Genomic DNA, 20,844 nt, shown 5'->3' on the forward strand with positions numbered 1-20,844 from the left:
ATCACAGTTGAATAATACCGTAGATTTTATATAGTTGTAAATGGCATAGGTCATTTGAACATTACAACAAGATGAACCAGCTTTTCCTTCTTGGCTAACATTTCTTATTCATTTCTTTGAACTGCAGGTTAAAAGCATTCATCACTAACAAAGATTTTCTTCTTTTTTAAAAAAAGCACTTTTATTTAAAAATCTTTTTTAAAAGAGATAACAAATTCGGTAAACTACTGGTTTATAGTACAAAACATCTGCACTTTATTTAGAATAAAAATGGAATGCTGTTTATCATGGAACCAGTCAAGTTTACCAGATAATTTGTTTTGTACAAATGATATGTTTGAGTCTCTCTTAAAAATACGATTTTAAAGCGTATCCAAGATGCCAAAATGGCACCAATTTCTGTAAGTATTATAAATTTTCACAAATAAAGATTACATCATTTAATTATTACTTTGAGTTGAAATTGGGAAGGCTGTTACATTAATATGGAAGCAGAAGAGAAGAGCTTAATATAGCCTTATCCAAATTTATAAATTTCTGAAATATTTATGAAAATGCACAAAACCAGAAAAACTGATTACAGTGATTTGAAGAGCTGGCTATATGCTGAAAAGTGGAAGGTAGAGGGAGGGAGAGGAAGAACTGCACCCAAGGGAACTGAAATAAATGTTTTTGAACACTATTAAGCATACACTCCACCTCAGAAAACAAGACACACATTAACAATAGCTGACATTCACAGAGCACTTAACTCGTTCCAGCCCCCCTTTTAATGCTTTACATGTCCTATAGCCACTGAATTTTCATAAAGCCTCCATAGGCAGGTTTATAGATGAGGAAACTGAGGCACAGGGAACTTAAACACGAGGTGGATGGAGCTCGTACTTGAACTTCGGCACTCTATCTCCTGAGCCACCACCCTTCACCAGATTGCTGGACTTAAAGAAGTTCAGAACGTTTCTGACTCTCGCTTCAAATATCTGCCCTTAAGTCTAGGATGCAAAGACCAGGAACAGAGGTCTCAGTCCCTGATCGCAGGGTAACTGACACCTCTGTTCCCTCACATTCCCACCCCTCCTCCAGCCCATCACCTTCAGAACCCAGCAGAGACTGAGGGCACAGGAAAATCCACAGTCCTGCATTACAACCAGAGCTGAATGGTTTCTTAGGAAAAGCATTATAAGCAGAAGCAGAGTGAGGAAGAACCCAGGGAGGAGTACATGCTGATGCATGGTCTTTCTCACATCTTATTTGTACAAAGAACTGCAGGTCCCAACTAATTCTCTATCAAAGGCAGATGCTCTGGCAGTGAAGATAGATGATTTCTTCCCAGGCCAGCATCCCACACCAGATGAATGCCTCCTAGACCACAGACACAGGGCTGGGGACATGCACCTGAATCCGACTTCCAGGTTCTCGTTATGAAAGGGTGAAACTGCCAGCATCCAAGTGGGCAGTGAGACTTGCTAAGGAGTCTCCAGAAACCTATGTATTAGCAAATGCTGAGCCTGGACAGACCTCTCCTTGTATAAAGAGGGAAAACAAACAAAAAATGGGACTTCTGAAAAGATTCTGAAGCACAAGACAAAAATGAGCATTGTCTTGAGACTAGGTGGAAAACTCTATCTTTAAAAACGAAAATGATATTTGGTATCTACAAAAGATGGCAGAACAATAAGAGTGGGCTAAATACAGGTAGAGATTTAAAAAGAAGCCAGTGGAATCAACAAAAGCATTTCAGGAAAGACAAAATTCAACAGCGAAATTGAAATCTGCATCCAAGGATGTAATGAGCAGAATGAACCCTGCAGAAAACTGACAGTGATGTACAGGACAAACGTGAGGTGTTCCCCCAGAACACGTGAAAAAAGACCAAAGAGAAAATGATGAGGCAGAGTATAACAAGTTTGATTATAAAAATTATACATATTCTTAAGGCTGAAATCAGAGCCATAGGAACAGAAACAATGAAAAGGATATATGGAAAAGAACTTGGCTACCTGAAAAAGACCAAGGTCTACAGACTAAAAGGGTTCAAAGCATTTTGGAAAAAAATAATGAGAAATATGTATATCTCCACATACCTTTACAACATATTTAACTTTCAGATAAGAGACAGGAGAGTAGCTAATATTTGGGTGTGAGTAAATAACAGAAAGTTCATCTGTGTGTAACTGAATTTTTAACATCTTCACATAAAAATCCTATACAGAACATGAAAACCTATTCTATATTGGACTTATTGGTGAAGTCGGGTTTTGTTGTTTTCAGTAAAAGGCACTAGTTTCAAATAATGCATGGGCTATCTGTTTCAGTCATATCTTCCAGGTTAAAGAAAAGGCATTTTAATGTGAAAAAGTTGAGATTTTAGGTACAAGAGATATCAATGGAAGAGGAGGAGTGGACATTTAAACCAGAAGGTAAATGACCAATGACTGATGATCAGAGGTGTGATGCAAGAAAGCTGATAATAATTAGTCTCAAAAAAAAAAAAAAAAGATAGCATCATAAAGGACGGCTGGCCTAACAGAGCCTTGACAATTACCAGGTGACTATCCTCGAAGCAGGAACAGGGAAGATGCGCCACGGACGTAGGGTATGTTTCAGAGGGACTCAGGAACCACAGTCAGGCTATAACACAAGCCTTCGAATTCTGATCCAGATACTTTGGTTGCTTTACTCTGCTATAATCCGGACTTTTGTAGCCCAGCAAATTTGTAATTAATCTTCCTTAAAGAGGTCGGTGAATATTCAGATAGTTCTCTTTTACTTTCATTCGTACGTAACTCAGAGTAAACTAATGGAATCCTTACAAGAATGGTAATATCTTCATTAAAACATTTTTAAATTGTGTCTATTTATTTGTTCCTATTTCCTAGGAAATGTGGTACTGTAACCTCGCATTGATCCCTATGAAATTCAATAAATACCTGTATATTCTAAAACCTGTAAAACTAAGTTGAATCGCTAACATTGTATTAAAAGAGAAACATAAATACAGTGTCCAATGTCCTAAATATAAAAAAAGCTTTCATCACAAATCTCAGCTCTGTAAAATTCTCTCACTTTATCCCTTACGAGGTCAGTTTCCTCTTTTACATCCTTATATACACCATATTCTCTTCCCTGGTACTTAGCATAGACTGTAAAATATATTTGCATGACTATTTAACATCTGCCTCCTTACCTTGACTGAGCATTCCATGGAAGACCATGCAGGGACTGTGATTCATTTTACTTATTATTGTTAACCTCAGGATTTGACACAGTACCAGATCCCATAAAACGAGCAATATACATTTGTGGAATGGATAGATTGAGGGTACATGTTTTCATTCACTGTTCAGCCAAGCAAGTTATTACATCCTAAGAATTCCAAAGAACTTTATACAAATAACACATCTTGTCTTTACACATTAGCTATGATTATTAACTTTAATGAAAACCTTTTTTTTTTTTTTATATACTAGATGGCTTTTTTCACTATGGGTCGATGCTATATGACACAATAAATATAAAAGGAACCTTAGAGATAATAAAACTGAAGTTCATAAATGCTAATTTGCCCACAATAGCACGAATCTACTTAGCAGTACAAGAGGGATTAGAGTGCAAATTTTCTACCCCCACCACCACCCTCCAAAGGTTCTGTCCATTGCTTCTCAAGACACTGGCTCTCAACCGGAGCTTCTAGATTGCCAAGTCTCCAAAAGTAATTGATAGTTTGTAAAGAAACATTTTGCCATATCTCAATGCTTAAAGGAAATCTGCAATTAAAAAAAAAAAATTGTTTGCAATGTAATCACTGCAAATGTTCAGATTTCGTATGCAACTTATAATTTTTAAACCTGGGAGCTCATTACACTTTCTCAAACTGATGACATCTCATTATTCATTGTCACACACATACTAAGTCAGTACTGTGTGCCAGGCACTGTTCTAAGATGTTTTACAAGGACCTTGGCCTAAGGCCTCCTTAGTTCCATGGTTAAGATATAATTGCATTCCTTCGCTCTTATCATTGTTTGCAACTGGGAAAGGGCCATTTCTGAAAAGTTAGAAACCAGAAAGATTAAAAATTCTAGCCCTTTGATTCAAGCTCTTTGGTCTCCATTTTTCTCATTCAAAGCAGGTTTTCTTTCTTTTAAAGTTGTAAATTGGAGCTTTGGGGGGAAGGGATAACTAGTTTCATCTTTTTGATGAGTCTGCCTACCAAGCATAGAAAATCCATTTGCTAGCTAAAGGATCCCAGCAACAGAAATCTCTATCTGAGGATGGAATCATATTTCTGGATGAACCTGAAGTAAGCCAATTTGTCAACTTATTTCATTTATATTTATATGCTGGAATGTTATTCCAAAGGTTCTAGATCATCTCTATTCAATGTATAAAACAATTAAATAAAAATAAGACACAACATAATAATATGTATAACACATTATGTAATGTTTCTTTATAAAGCAGGTCTTGATCTCATTACATGTTTTAAAATAACCCAAACTAGCATTATTTGCATAAAAAAAAGGTTGTGATTGGAGAGTGGAGAGGGCATATTAAGAAAAAGGGGAAGAAGAAGAAACAAACAGAAGAGAAAGAGATGGCATTAGACACGGAAAAAGCCAGGAGTAATACAGATGAGAAAACAATGGAAGGAAAGGAGATAAACCCATATAAAATGATACTCCTTCATCAACAGATATTTACTTGGATGTTCTAATGCTTAAAATGGAAAAATGTTTTTGAAATAATATAAAAGCTAAATCATTCACATGCATACAATTACTTGTGTGCATGTAAATGTCTACACAATTTTAGCCCTGCAACCTGTCTATTCCTAGGATCTAAAGCTATTCTGGACAATCTTCAAGCACAAGCAATAAGCCTTTAAAAATAATCTCACTTCTCATTTCTTTTATCACTTGGCTATTTTTTTTTCTGTTTATTAGCATATTAGGACATTAGAAGATGCACAAAAACAATTACCAGTTCTAAAAATTATGCCTCCATATGCAAGAGATAAAGGAAATAGAAAGGAAAAATGGTTAGGACTTAGGAGTAGGCGCACTGGTTGCATATACAACAGGACCATGTCAACGTCGTGGGCTAATGCATATTTGCCACCTGACATTTTTTTAAAGCTATTGAGAAGATTGCCATTGTTACTCTCTCCATGCTTCCTTTCTTCCTCTACAGCAGTCCTGAGTTCTGCAATATCTAGAACCAATGAGTCAATTTCAGAAACAATTTATCAGCCAGGGATATCCATTATTCTAGGTAACAACACAATCATACTAGTACTGACGCCTTCTTTTCGACTGTATAGTCCCCACGAACGTTCATAATGAGGACCTGAGGCACAGGGGACTCTCCTCCTGATTCATCCACGGAAGACTCAGTCAGACTGTTCGGTGTTTGGGTTCCAAGTAGGCGGCAAAATGTGTTCTCTCTTGTGTGAATACATTTGTCCTGGGCTGTGCTCCCAAAAAAAGCCAGTATTTGCCCAAGGAGTGCAATATGTCTTTTTGAAAAACTCCCTTTGAAAATATCACTATATTTGGGAGAAGGAATAACAGATTTCTAAGTGTATGTTTTCTATGAATAGTTTAAGTATATCCTGGACTGATCTATAAATTTGGTTTAGCAAATCTAAGTTAATTCTAGATACATTTGAGGTGTTCATATAAAAAAAAGGACTATATCATTGAATTCTAAAACTTCAGAAAATAATAATCCCACAAGGAATTATTGGTAACTCTGTATTAACCAGAATATTTAATTAACAAGACCATTACATTTCTCGTCCATAGATATTATTATTCATGTTGTTACTGTACATAGATTATTTCACTAAGGTTTTAGAATACTCCATGAGGTTTGCTTTAAAAATAATATTACATAGAGGTTTTAATGAATGAATTAAAATAAACATCTTTTTGCAAACATGCTCAATTAGGGATGGGACAGATTTAAATTGTTACCTTAAAGGTATTAGATATCAACAATCATACGCTATATTACCATAAAAATCATTCCTCCTTCTGGATAATCATGGCTTTTGATGATTACCTGCATGCATGTTGTACACTGTCAGTAACAATTTGATTCAAGCACTACTTCCCAAGGGAGTTCATATCTGCATGTACTGACTTGTTAAATCACGTTGTGCTAATTGATGGTCCACATGACAAGATATGCATAGCTGATCATGCTTATTAAAATGGAGACCATTCTCAATTAGCCATAACAAATGATGTACCTGGTACTTTTAACACATTCAACCTACAGATGATCCCAGAACACATGAAATTCAATCTTCGGCCTCCTTCCAAAGGACTAAGCAGCTAATCTGAGGCTCAGTGCAGTACCAAACATCAATGTGGAAATTCTAATTATAATGGAAAAAAATGCAGCTATTTCCTGTTTGGCATTACGTACATAAAACACTCATGAGTTTGACTTTTGAAATACTTTTCATGCAGGTGTTTGGCATTGTGAAAACACCATTAACTTGTGTCTTGTTTGGTTTGTCTGCAAGGTAAAGACAGATGGAAAAAGCCAAGGGCCAAGAATTCCCAAACTAGAAAATCATCCCGGGCCAAGAATTCCCAAACTAGAAAATCATCCCAATTGTCACACAGCTGTGCATTTTCCTCTAAAATTAATAATCCTAACAGATTCAACAGACAGATTTTCTAAACTAAATTTTTTCATTGATATTTTAAAACCTGGATTGAAGAACATTTTAAACAGAAAATAAGAGTACCCTTCTATATGTCAGTGATGAGGCAATCTAGTAAAAATTCATGGACTCATAGAATATAAACACTGGAAGGGACTTGGAGGTCATTTAGTCCATCCTTCCCCTAATTGTATTCTAGAGAAATCTAAATCTCTGGGAGAGAGTGGTGTTAAGAGTGACTAGTCAAATAGGTTAAGGAAATTTATGGCTATACAAAATTAAATAAATTTACATGCAGTTACATAGTTACATACTTTATGGCTCCTCAAAGAATAAGATCCAGAATGCCATAGTTCCCAGACTTATTCACAATGGAATTCTTTCCCATTGACTACCTATTGTTTTACAGAACTAATTGCTGGCAGAACCAAGTTTTAGGTACCCTGATCTTGTCTAAGTCCTTTATTTTGCCGAAGAGAATGCCTCACAGCAACTTTTCAGGGGGCTACACAGGCAATAATAGTCTCAGGTGGACCCACAGCGGCTGTGTTAGGTCCAGCTTCCAGGACTCTGGAGAAAGAAGCAACTCACAACACAAGTCCCCTCCCTGTTTCCCCTAATCCAAGAACAGCTGACTCGGGGCTCTCCAAAGTGTCAGCTCTAGCTTCAGAGGGCAGTGAACGAAATACTTCAAATTGAGTTCCATAAAACCTTTTACTTTCACAACCTCTCCCAAATGTCTTCAGAGTCTGCCAGGGGATAATGTTCCAGCACTTAAAGATGAAGACAATCTTGAAATCAAGCCTATACATTCAGTTCAGTTTTCTTCTCAAGTGTTTTGGGAGGGGGTGACTCCTTAAAATAACAATTTCATCTTTTCATAATTAAATTAAAGGGCTTACCTTAAAATGTAGCTCTGAACTAAGGAATAATTAATTCAGTTTGGATCCAAAAGTCCTTGGTCACAAAGCGAATCTAGCGCATTGGTTCTGTTGTATTTCTGCTTCGATTTGTGTAGATAATGATTTTAGTGCATATTTCTTATGTGTGTACATTTAAAAAAATAGCCTGAACAGAATTTACAGAAGTATCCTTCTGCAAAATTCTCATTTGACACATATTATACACTAACTTATTCTATTAGCCACCTTATTGCCATGCTCAGTTGTAAATAACTCTCAGGACAGGATTACTCATACATCTTATGGCCTGCACAGAGTTACGAACTGGAACAGTGTCTTGCTACAGGAACTACTATATAAATATTTAATCCCAGATTGACTGATAATAGGACAGTTTCTAAAAAGATATACCATATACTGTGAAAAGATTATCTCCTACTAAATGGATCAGAAGATAAGGTATCCCTCCCTGCCCTCCCTCCCTCCCTCTCTCCTCTCACTATTCTCTCTCTCTCTCTCTCTCACACACACACACACACACTCACACACACACACTAAAAGGGGAGGAGTTTTTTATCAAGCAGTTTTCACTCCTGTTTTGCAGGTCTTTCACAAATGCCAAAACTTCTAGGTGAGAGTTCAGAAGGCAGAGAACACCTTTTCAAAATGGCTGACAAGTTATGCACCAAGAGTGTTCTTGGTCGGGGTTGCAAAATATTTTCCATCTTTAGTTTTATTACTATCAAATTAACTTCTTCAAATGTGACATTTCCATTGACTGATACTTTAGTAACCAAAAAGCAACATCTATATGGAGCAGTGTGTCCTTGGGGCAAGGTGTACTCAAAATGGACGCTCCCTCAGGGTAGCGCCTGTTCCTTCCCCAGGCTATCATATGAGATACAAACAAGGAATTTGTAAATTTGCCCAAAATGCTCAACTTTACTCATAGCCTCCAAAAAAACCTGTTCGATTAAGAAAAAAAAAAAAAGAGCAGAAAAAGGGCAGGTTTAAAGGACTTTCTAAACCAAGGCAGTTCTTAAGATGTTCATATTTTTATCTTAAACCCTTAGACGATTAACCCTACAAGGCAATTTTTAGAGGAAATCTCAGTTCTCAGTTGAGTCTTTAAAATGAGGTGTACGACTACAGACAGAAGCCACATGCAACAAAATACCACCTTCCCTGGGCTTTTTGTTTGTTTGTTTTTAATTAGATAATTTCATTTTTAAATCGTGTGTACACTTGATCTTAGCCAAAAGGCCGAGCAGCGATTAAATCATGGGTAGACTCTCTTGTTGCATTTTCCATCAGCAGTTATCTCGCCAGTCTGGACTACAGGCAAGTCTTTAACATGGGCCGGGACAGTTTAGTAAAATAACATTATTTTTGTCTTGTGTTTATGTTAATTTCTCCAGTCCCTGTGGTCATTTTTAAGTGTACTTCCCCAGGGGCACTTTTTCTTGCTCACATTTTTCTACGACCAAGGAAATCTGACTTCCTAGGCAATAGAAATTACCCATAGACCACAGCAGAGAAAACAAAAGCTAAGCCCTGGAGTATGATGTTTTGGGATGCTTGATGGTTGCCTGGGTAGCATTTAATTAGTATTGGGTTTCAGCTGGGTGGGGGAGAGTGCTGGTACCTGGGTAACCTTTGTCACTGCGACTAAATCTGTGGTTGAGCAATGAAAATGAAATGCTTTTTATAATCTTCATTCTCTTCCCTTCACTTGTTTAGGAATTCCAGTAAATCTCAATCTCTCTCTCTCTCTTAATTTACACTCGCAGTTTGTAAATTAAGAAAACATTCTCCGTTAGTGTTTTCCAAAGCTGTGAATGACATTTTCCCAACTAAATTATACACAGTGGAGATACCTTATTCTTCCATCTATCTCTTTACAATCTCTTGATTATTAATAAACACTCAAAAATAGTACTCGACTTTTTTTAAAGAAATCTATTAATTTATGCTTTATTCCTCATCTTCCACCATTACTTCTAGCATGCGTCCATAGATGCTGAACAAAATGGCCCAGAGAGAAAAGTGCAAAAGCAAGCAGTAAAGAATAAAGAGACAATAGATGCTTAGTGGTTTACTGATGTCGCATGCTTAAAAACAAAAAACAAACAACAACAAAAAACTCTAGTACCAAAAACCACGGGCTCTCTTTGGTCTCTGCAATGAAGACAAAAGCCCTGATATTCAGCGTGAAACGCTGTTCTTCCTTGGCAGTGTTAGCAGCTGTTCTGGAATGCACTTAGCTGGATTTAATGAGGGGTTACTGACATTCCCCCAAATGGATACTGGGCCCAGGCAGCCCATTTTCTGCCACCTTCTTGCCTATGCGTGTCTATGTTGAGTGGTTCCACAGTACCCATCAGGAACCGCTTGAGGGCCATTATGATCGGTAGAGTAGAACATCTTTTTTACTCCAAAAAAAAAAAAAAAGAGAGAGAGAGAGAGAGAGATGAATAGGTATTGCTAGGGTGGTCTGAATGAGCCATCAACAGCCCCCCAAAATGAAGGCATCTAAGTGTCAATGAAACACCTTGTTTTTCCTTTTTGTTGGCCACATCTGCACCAGAAAAAAAAAATACATTTGTGTGTGAGGATTCTGAGCGAAATGTAAACCTTGCAGGAATTATACCTTGTGATGTGCACACTACAAAGTTCTGGTTCTTCTCCTTGGAAAGTTTGGCTCTCTCACCACGTCAAAGGAATGAATGCAAGTGGGGGCGACCAAGCAACGTGTGAATGGGAGCACTGGGGCAGGAGCAGAGGGCGGGAGGGGCTGCTGCTTACTCTGCTGACTTCAACCCAGCCGGGCAGGGAAGGCTGAGGGCAGGGGGCATGTGGAAGAAAGGCAAGTAATTTGCATTAAAATGGAAGTCCCCTTCCCAGGCAAGCAGCTATGACCTCAGTGGATGTTAAACAGGGGGTCTGGTTGCTTCAACAAAAGTGAGACTCTCCATCTGTCCTTTTCTTCTAATACTAGGATTCTTCCCATAACCTTAGATGATGCAATCAGAAAAGGTGAGCTGAGTGGTGTGGACATGTGGGCAAGTACCTGTCCCTGTGCATACACCCCTGAGGGAGAAAACATGGGGATAAAGGATCCCCATTCCCTCTGAAATCAAGGGCTCCTTGAGGGTTAAGTCAGCCTCTTGAATGCAGCTGAACATACATCTGTGTGCTTTATTGTTTAAAGGTTGGGAGCTGGGCTGAAAACACATTCATTACTCCCTGTCATAGAGCAGTTGATGCATTCTAGGCACATACAATTAGGCTACAATTCTGTGCAATGACAGACTAAACATACAAGTCTAGACAGAGAAAGGAGACGACTGAAAATATTCTTAGACCTTCGCTAAGGGCATTTTAGCATTTTCTTATCATTCTACTGGCAAATATTGTAAAACTCTGCTTAATTAATGTCAAAGGGAGTAAAAGATTCGCATGACTTAAATTCAAGGGGCTTGGTTTAAATTCTCCATCAAAAACCAGTCTTGAGGCCAGATATCATTAGCAGTCACTCAGCAAAAATCTGAGGATGCTCAGCTGTGGTTTGTTTACCTTCTGGAGAACAGGCATGGGTTCCTAAACAGAACCACCCATATACACATTACAAAATCAATCACATTGTACGAAGGTTTTGGTGAATGTGATTTGGGAGTTATAAAACTAGTGACAAAATGTAAATATGCCACATTCTTACTATTTATTCAGTTAACTAAGAAAATAGACCACAGAAATCTTGATTTCTTAAAACTGGCAAAGTCTATAGTCACTTGTAGACAAAAGAATTGAGTAGTAGAACGAAGTGGAAGAGGTTGCGCATTGAAGAGAAGCAGAATACATGACCCCGAAACACGCCGCTTTTGCATGTGGATTTTTTTTAACTGAAGGCAAGACCTAGCAGACTCAAGAAAAACTTTTACTTTGCCCTTACCTACCTAGAAGGATTTAATTATGGGGCCTAGCTCATAGAAAGAGCTATTGCCAAAGATGACTTTTACCTGAATGACATACCTTTTTGGCCAAGCAAACATCTAATTAGCAAATATCTGCTTCTCTTATTGTCTCGTGAATTACCCTCCTTCCCTTTGAAGCTCCAGACCCTTATTCTATTCCTTAGCTCAGGCTGGCACATGACCCTCAACTACCCAACTTGCTATTGAGTCTCATTGTCTTTGTGAAGTTAATCTGTATTATGTGAATCAGTATTAATTCTCTTGTTAATCTGTATTATGTCAATTTAATTAATAGACCAACTAAATCAGAACTCATAAGCATAGAGGAAAATTTTTCCTCCCCTACACTGATTATCACTGATAGTGAGAAAGCAGACTAGAACCCTCACCCACATCAGCATCCTCACATGGGTACCAACAAGACCATTTTGCAAATGGTCTCTAACCTTGTCCTAAGGTTCTGCTCTGCCAACACCTTAATGCATTGCTTCCTTTCTGCTCTCATATCCAAAGGACCTTCCTAAACTCAGTCATAGAATGTTGCTACCCCTTACATATAATCAGCAGTTCTTTCTGATAATGCTGAAAGCATTTGCTTCTCTGAGAAACATCTTTAACACAAATTTTAATGTCATTACAAAAAGGAAGCCAGCCAATATCTAAAGCCAGCATTTCCCATCGATAATAATAATCACCAACTATACAAAGCAAATAGATTTTCAACAACGGAGACAATTTTAACACTAGCTTATGTTTATTATTTTGCCACGGAACGAGTACTGTTTTAAGATCTTTACATGTATTAATGCATTTGATCCTCAGGAAAATTCTATGAGATAAAAATGATTGTCCCTTTTTTACAAACAATAAACTGATTAGTGATTAAGTAACTTGTCCAAGATTCTATAGCAAATAAGTGTTAGAGCTAGGATCCAGAAACTACACTCTTAATTATTATGTTATGTTGCTAGGGAGGATTTGATTTCTCAAAAATTTTGAAATTATTTTAACTGGAAGAAGTGGCACAATAACGGGAAAAAGACAATTAACTTTCCTTCTCATGTCCCTTGTACTAGAAATGATTTGTATTTGTTGTTTTGAAATGATGTCTAACACAGATAATCATGGTGTACTTCCTATAACCCCTAGGAGATATCCTCCTCTACTGGCATATGTAGGAAGATCTAAAGTTCAATTAGGGAAAGATGCAAATAAGAATGGAGAATGAAGCATGGTAAGCCTAGCTCTACTCTTATGGTAGGACATAAAAATGATTCTCATCCAACATGAGTAAGGTACAAAAAACATGCTATAATATTTAAATAAAAATTTTAGGATAGTACATGACGAACCTCAAAACCATGTTTAAACACCAGTACAGAGGTAAACTAGTACAAGGAAACAAATTTGGTTGTGCTGCCTGTACGAGCTGTTAGCTGCATCGAGGCCACCGCCAGTCTTTCATAAGCGCTCTCTAGACGCAGAATCTAGCTCAGCACTGATAGGACTAGGTAGGTAACCAATCTTTACTGCAGGTGACATCAGGAAAAGGAGGGAGATTGGGGTGTATTAAGCCAAAGTAGTGTTTGTTTTGGGTGGTTGGTGGGAACCTGACCTTCCTAGTCCACTAAAGTAATACAGAGTCTTTGGTCCAAAAATGGTTAATTCTTGAGCAATTCTTGCAGCCTTTCATTCTGCAATACACAACTGTCACTCTGTAATGTTAATCCAAGTAGGAATGAACACAATGGAAATCACAGGCCTCGCTTGGAAAAAAAAGTAGTCTTATAAACAGTAGTAGTAAAAAAAGCCAGAACGACCTAAAGAGAAAGAATAAAAGCTTGAATTTTACATTTTGAAACAGACTTGTAGGAAGAAGGTACATCCCTTATTTTTCTTTTTGTGAGATGATTTCAAAAGTTGAGAAGATAGATGTACAAGACATAAAAACACAACACAGTAACAATCATATACTGTACCTTTACTTTACCAAATCATGTGTTGTCTGATAGTGTCTGGATCATTCTCTTTTTTTTTCTCAGTGCAAAGATACTTAAGAGCTGATTTTTCGCCTGGCTTTGCAGCAGGTTTAACTTTTAATGAGCCAATTCTTGCTATGTTTTTCTTAACACATTTACTCAATTCCATGCTTGAAAGCTACAAATCCTTTGATAACTAGAATGTGTGAGATTTTACCCTAATATCAAACTCAAAGAGAAGAACAGAGACAGTCTCATGAGTATACTGCTATAGCCAAGTATGATTCATGAAGGTAACAGCATTCTGTAAGTGGCTTCAAATTTCAGTATGTACCAGGCTAATTGAATATGATGTGATCAGTCAAAAAAAAAGCCTGAACCTCATTTCCGATTTTATATCGATGACAATAAAATCAGCAATCACACAACAACATCATACAGATGGATAAGTTTTCTTTGCTTTTTCACATAAAATTTAAGTAATATTCAAGAAATAAAATCCAATACATTATCTATGATGGATCAATGACAAAGCTTTGGAGAAATATGTCCTAGGTTTGGAGTATTTATGGGCCAGCAATTGTGTTCATAATCCTAAATGTGACCAATTGGGAGAAACATGGGTCACCACTCACAAGAGAAAGACAAGATGGGTGAGTCTGACTACATCCCCAGTCTTAGAAGTCAAGGTACAGTCCCAGTGAGGTAGCTGGTTAATGGTAGCATCTTCACATATGACAAATTTTTGCATCCTTACCTTTAATTTTACTGTAGAATTCTTTTTCATCTATGAAAGAAAAGCTATTTTAACGGCAGTTTGGAATTTTAGATTTTTTTTTACCCACACTAAGAAAAGTGGGTGATACTGCCACAATGAAATGATGATGTATATTTCATTTTGAAATGCAGATGTTTCCTTTTGTGGGTGAAGAAGGAAGGTTGTGGGATTCTGGAGGCATCCAATTTGTATTCATAATTTCGTTTGAGTAAAATTAACATTTAAATAGTTGGCAATCCCTTAAGGTCCTAGAATAATGAAAAAATTTACCCCAGAACTTAAAACCTTCTAAGAATCCACAAAATATATAACCCACATAGCAATAACTTAGAGTTGACTTTCTCAAAACATAGCTTCTGGCTAACCTAGTAGATAATAACAAATACAAAGAATCTTTTAGCAAAAAGAGAAAGTCTTTTTTGATTCCCAGGCAAAGTTTTCTCGCCAATGGCCTGTTTCCTCATCCTTTCAAATTCTAGGTTAAGGAATATTGAACCAAAGCCTCACCTGGGACCTCAGGAGAGAATCTTGCCGAGTGTCGGGATACAAAAAGTTTCAGTTCTTGGTCTAAGTTGCATTCAATCAGGTTTGTGTCCCATGATCGGATTCCTAAGGAGGGAAAGGAAGACAGGTGACAACTTTCAGTTAGTCATTTCAGAATGGTTTGGAAAACATCACTGTAACACCTCTCAGGCTTTAAGGGAGGGTGAGGAAACTCCTTTTCTGAAGAGCTTGGTGATAAGCAGTGGATGCCCACAAAATGGGAGGGCTAGGGAGGTCTCTCCACCAGGCCACAAGGGAGGGATAACCAGCAGCGTGGACTGAACTTCTGCCCCTCATAAAAACATAAATGCCACTTTTCTGAGAGAGGAAAGAAAACAGTTATTAGGAAAATGACAGGCTGTACTCCAAGGAGGGAATAGAAAGGACAGGAAGATGGCGAGTTCTGTAGCAGTTAAGAGGCCACCAGACAATCTCTGGCTTTCCCAGGATCCACTTGTAAGTGGCAAGAAAATGTAGGATGAGATGTGGGAAAGAGATATGGGGGCTGACATCTAAGTCCAAGCCTTTGTTTTTAAAATGATGGTTTTTTTAGCGTTCATAAACATTCTGTGTACACATATAGTTTTCTTTTTTTTACTCATCCCATTTTTGACCTTGGTTTCTCAACCCCTGGATATCAATGCAAAATTTGTTATCTTATATAAAAAGACTGGATCTCAGTCTTCAAGACTTGGCCTGTCTGTCCTCCTAGGTTTTTCTTTTACCTGAATAGCTTAGCAAGCAGCTCTTTCATTCACGATTGTTAGCTGTGTTGAATTTTCTTATCCAAAGGCAAAGAAATGTGGCAACATTTTATACTTTATAAACTTTCTAAAAAACTGAGGGCCATGAACTGTCTATGCTCACAGAAGTTCAGGTTTCCATTCACTAGGCTGGAAGCTGGGGTGAGGAACACCGAGATAAGGAGTGCCAGAGCCCTACCTCTCTAGTCTCTTTCTTTTTCCTCCCTCTGCCCTCCTCAATCCCGCCTCCCAAAAGGGATAGCTAGAGGGGCACCCAGAGGACATCAAAGAAGGGAGATCTGGGGAGCAAGCCAGGGAAAACTGGGGAACCATGAAACTCTGGAGTATATTTTTATATATTTTTGTATTTTCCCCAAAAAGACAGCTCATGGTAGAGCCAGTATGTAGTATCTATGATTGTACCCTTGGATGGAGCATCCCTAATTGCCAGGAACAAACCTCTGAACAATTATTTATTGCATACCTACTAAGGCGGAGGCATGAAGATCTAGGTATAACAGAGTGGGTGAACTATCTCTAAGTAAACATCCATCCGTTTAATAATTTTTGCTAGTCATTAGTCATGCATACAGACTTGAGAGTATAAATGGCAGTGTTATTTAAAAACACCTCTAAATTGTTAATGCATATCTGCATTTACTCCCATTTATATCCTGTTCAGTCTTCCTACCCTGCAAAGAATCAAGGTAGATAGATAGATAGATAAACAGATTCATACATGCAGATAAATGAACAGATTCATACATGCATGCATACATAGATGTGTGCCTGTAAACACACACACACACACACATACTCATACACACACATTATAAAAAGATTCTAGAATCTCAGCTGAGTGTACACATCAAAATATCTTCAGATTATACACCAAATATCTTTTTGACTATGGAGAATATTTTCCAAAAGATGTATGTCCAATAAATAGAGGTAAAAATATCTCATACATCCATGAGAAGAATTCAGGTGTGAAAGAGTTAACATTCCTAAAGAGGCTAAATTATGAGGGAGAATTTTATGGGTCTCCCTGGAAACATTAACAGCCTCAGTTTGCATTTGCGCTAATGGAACATTTAAATTTTAACAAGAAAGGCATGTTGAGATTTTGTGGATCCTTTTAGTGCTGAAATGATAAATGGGTTTTTGTTTCACAGAAAGCTTGACAGGTTGAGAGGTCTGAATTCATTAGAATATTTTACTTCAACCTATATGAACGCTATATACTCATCTAGTGTGAAAAATCGTCACACTCCTGTCTGGGCTGCTTCATTAGTAATTGTTGACTGGATTCTCTGTGCTTCAGGTCTGAGCTCTACTTTGTCTTCTGGCTTGTCAAGTTGGGTCAGTAAGTTAATAATGAGACATTTGTATTTAAATTAAATTCATACAATTTTTCCGCCTTTGTTCTAAGTAATGTCCAAACTGCTACATCATTTGAATGACTTCATTTAGGGTTATACACAGACTTGCTCTTACATTGTTGTTTGCCATTTTCCCCTTGGCTTCAATTAACTTGTCATGACACATGCAATTAAATGCTTGCTTTACACTTCATAAACTCTTGGTTGTATGATTTAGAATTGAGCAATGGAAAAAGTAAGAAATAGTAGATAAAAACACTTAGTAATTTTTGAAATACCCTAGTAAAAAGCTGATAAAATATTTCTCATTTTTACACATCCAATGAAACTAAAAATTTAAGGTTCTCTTTTCAAGGGAGCAATTTCTAGCCAAATTATTTCTTAACAATGTATAATCAGTACTACCACTTATAAAATAAAGGTTACAATGGATTTACTAGTTATTTTAGTTTGAAAGGAAATTTTTGGAACCAGGCCACTTTCTATACCAATTTTATAAATAAAATGCTTTGTAATTATTTTGTGTCTTCTACTGGATAATATTAGTAAGGGGAAACAGTATTTCTCAGTGAAAGTTCATACTGCATTTATCAGGTTTATGTACCTCCCCTTTGTGTGTAAGAGGAAGCCATTAGTGAGCCCTCTAAAGCTCATAAGACAAAAAAAAAATGTTTTCTATAGCCCTTCCTACATTCTCCCTTCTCTTAATTCATGGCTGGAGAGAGTAGTGGGGTGTTGGCTTTCAGAAAACAGGTCACTCTGAAGAGGCATTCAGAAGCGGGTCATCTCATTCCCTGATGGGTTGTAGAGAAGCCATGATACATCCTGGCCCCTTTTTTGACAATCCCCCCAGTAAATGCCAGGTCAAGCTCTTCCCTGAGACTTCGCTTTTCCAGCACTCTATGAAGACTGTGCCCCTTACTGGCTTACCTACTTGGGGGCAAAACAAGACAACTCCACCATTTGAAGATCAATCTCTACTTTTTAAATTTCTGGGTCCAGATGGCATCTGTCACCCCTGGGAGATTGGCCCATGGACAGGCATCCTGAGAACTCTCCCCACTATTCCGAGGCTGTGGCTTAACCCTGGAAGGGAGTGCCATTACTCTGTCAGCTAGTTCTCCAGCCACTGTAACCAGGGATAACAAAGGATCTTCCCATCTCACTTCACTGTCCTTAAGGCACAGTAGTGTACCAAAGGGAGGTTTAAAGTGCACATGAAGTTTAAAGATGGAAAAAAGAAAAAGGTTGTGTGTGTGTGTGTTATAATTATTTATTTAGTGGTTATTACAGAAGAAGTCAGGGTGAGCAATGAGGAGCCAGGTTCCCTTACTTTATACAGGTTAGATCTGGCCAAGTTTAACAGTGATGGAAGCATTTTTCAGATTATTTAATAAAACCAACAATTTTTTAAAAAGCACCTCTCATTTAAAAGCTAAAATCTATATTCTTAAAAGGACAGGAAATTGAAGAAAGCAGAAAATTACCACGCATTGCATGTTGAAATAGCACATGGAGTCTATCTGATAGTTATTTGGGCCTTTGACAAGTTGATATTCCTCTATGAGCTTCAGTTGCTCTCTCTGAAAAATAGGCTTTTGAATATTTTTTGCAAGTGTCTAAATGATTAACCTAAAACCGTAAGATTCTATTTGTAAAACTATGCTAAAAGTGATCTAAAGTCATATTAGAATCATAAACTAAAGAAACAGAGTTAAAAGAAAGGAAATGCTAAATTCAAGGTTTTATTTCTGAGAAATTTTCCTATTTTTCCCGTGACCTAACCTTTAATGTGCTTTCTTCTTTTTTCAAGCCAACAACTTGAGGTTCATAATATACATGTTGTGTATAATACAAACAATATCTTAGATATAGAGCACATCATTTCAAAACACTAGTGATAATCTAGGTCTCAGCATCTCACATTAAAAACAAACAAAAGAAGTGATTTATAATAATATATTTATTGGTCTAAAAGTTAGAACTTATTTGAATAGTAAGCTTTTAGAGAAGATTAACAATAAATCATCAATTTAATGACCTTACAATTGGGGACTGGCTTAAGTTTCAGCATGGGTCATAGAACCCTTAGTAGATAATACCAATTAAGTAGTGCAAGAAATTTACCTGCCTTTGACTTTGAAAAGTATAAAGATACTCTCTAAAGTTTCTTTTAATTCCCACCATGTGTTGATTTTTTACTGCTAAAATAAAGTGAAAACCAAACCCTAAACTTTCCTGAGTTCATAACTATCTTAGACATCTTAGACTAAAAATATTCAATAAAGTGACAACAGAAAGTTACAATGTAATCAGCTAAACCTACACCTAAAAACCCAGGGTGGTAGAGGTCACACATGCCTATCTTTTTATGAACAATCTTGCTAATTCCTAATGTTAACTAGAGGAAAATTATGCTCTTTGATAGTAATTGAAAGCATCAAACTGGAGCTTAGTATTCCTTTAAAACAATAAAATGAAGCAATGAAACTATCGCAAGGCTCTAGAATTCAATTTGCAAGGCATGGATATATGTAGTCCTAAAACAAATTGGAGGAGTTGGGGCTTTGCTAAAAATGGGAGAGCTGTTAGGTCCATGTTGAGGGCTAATTAGGAAGGAGACAGAAGAGGCGCCAAGGAGCAGTAGTGGTGGTAATGACAATGGTTTGGCATAAAGTCCTGCAAACTAACTAAATAACGCTAGTTCAGTCTGAGGAAAGACTATTGTTTCAAACTTGAGAAGAAATGACCAAACCCTACATTACGCTTTTTGAATACAGTCTCTTTTCCTTGTTTTCAAGAAGCATTTACTAAGCATCCACATTGGGATGTTTCGGGCCCACTGATTTACTGCATTACTACCATCTTCCTACAGGTTGAGTCTCTAAGCTTCAATAATCAGATGGTAAAAATCCAAGTCACCAGGGTCACCAAACCCACAGAGCATCATCAGTTAAGTTGGAAGGGCAAAGAGGTAGAGAGAGTAACAGATGCTGAACTGTTTTCCCAGCCTGCAACACACAGTCAGAGCCAAACCAACCCCCTGGAGCATCTCCATCTTGCTTCACAGAACGCAGCCCACAGGCACCAACAAGCAACAGCAGCGGTATCAGAGTGACCTCTGGAGGAGGCCCAGCTGGGACGTGAAGGCTGAGGCAGCAGCGTGTTAGGCAGAGGAAACAGCCAGGCTGTCCTATTGCTAAGTCATCTCGGACTGTCCAAAAAGCTATGGAAGCACTTAGCACTGGAAGGCCCTGCAGCTAGAGCTGCATCTGAGACCCCAGGACTCTGGAGAGCAATCTCCAGAGGAAAAGCAGCATCTGTTACTGCGCATAAGGAAACAGCTCTGCTCACTGACTTGGCTGATTTTTAATGGGCTCAATATAGCCATTTCAGAGTTTCAGACAAAAACTTGACCAAATTAGGAATTCAGGAAGACATGGTGATTGCAAAGGGAACATGAGGGGCTTCTAGGTTTCTAGTAATGTCTGGTTCTTGATTCAGGTGACATGGGTATGTTCATTTTGTGAAAATTCACTGAGCTCCTTATCTATGATTTGTGCCTTTTTCCTCTCTCTATACTACTTCAACAAAATCTTTTAAAACTAAAAAAAGTCAGGAAGACAAATCTGAACTTTATAGCTAAGAGCTAATAGTGGAAAAAAGAATAAAGACAGAAGGTGTTTCACAGCAGTACTTAGATGTGTCTTAGATTTTATCCTCAAACAAAAGAGGCTGGAATAAACGAACCCCTGAGGAATGGGATACTGAAAGGAGGATGAGCAAAGTATCAAGCCGGAAGGCAATTACGCTCAGAAGGTGATTTCTGAGCCATCTCCCTGCATGGGGTGCAGCCCGCAAGTG

At 37.6% G+C, this 20,844-nt stretch overlaps 1 protein-coding gene across 1 annotated transcript in view; it reads right to left on the bottom strand.

Moving 5' to 3' along the window:
* The window catches only part of MAP1B (microtubule associated protein 1B), an 89,293-nt gene that overhangs the window by 65,740 nt on the left and 2,709 nt on the right, over window positions 1-20,844 (bottom strand). The window contains exon 2 of the mRNA XM_016122184.2: window positions 14,820-14,921. Within this exon, the coding sequence (XP_015977670.1) occupies window positions 14,820-14,921 (102 nt within the window). The remainder of the gene's footprint in view (window positions 1-14,819; window positions 14,922-20,844) is intronic.

Source organism: Rousettus aegyptiacus, unplaced genomic scaffold (genome assembly GCF_014176215.1).
Source record: "Rousettus aegyptiacus isolate mRouAeg1 unplaced genomic scaffold, mRouAeg1.p scaffold_m13_p_8, whole genome shotgun sequence".
Taxonomy (NCBI): Eukaryota; Metazoa; Chordata; class Mammalia; order Chiroptera; family Pteropodidae; genus Rousettus; species Rousettus aegyptiacus.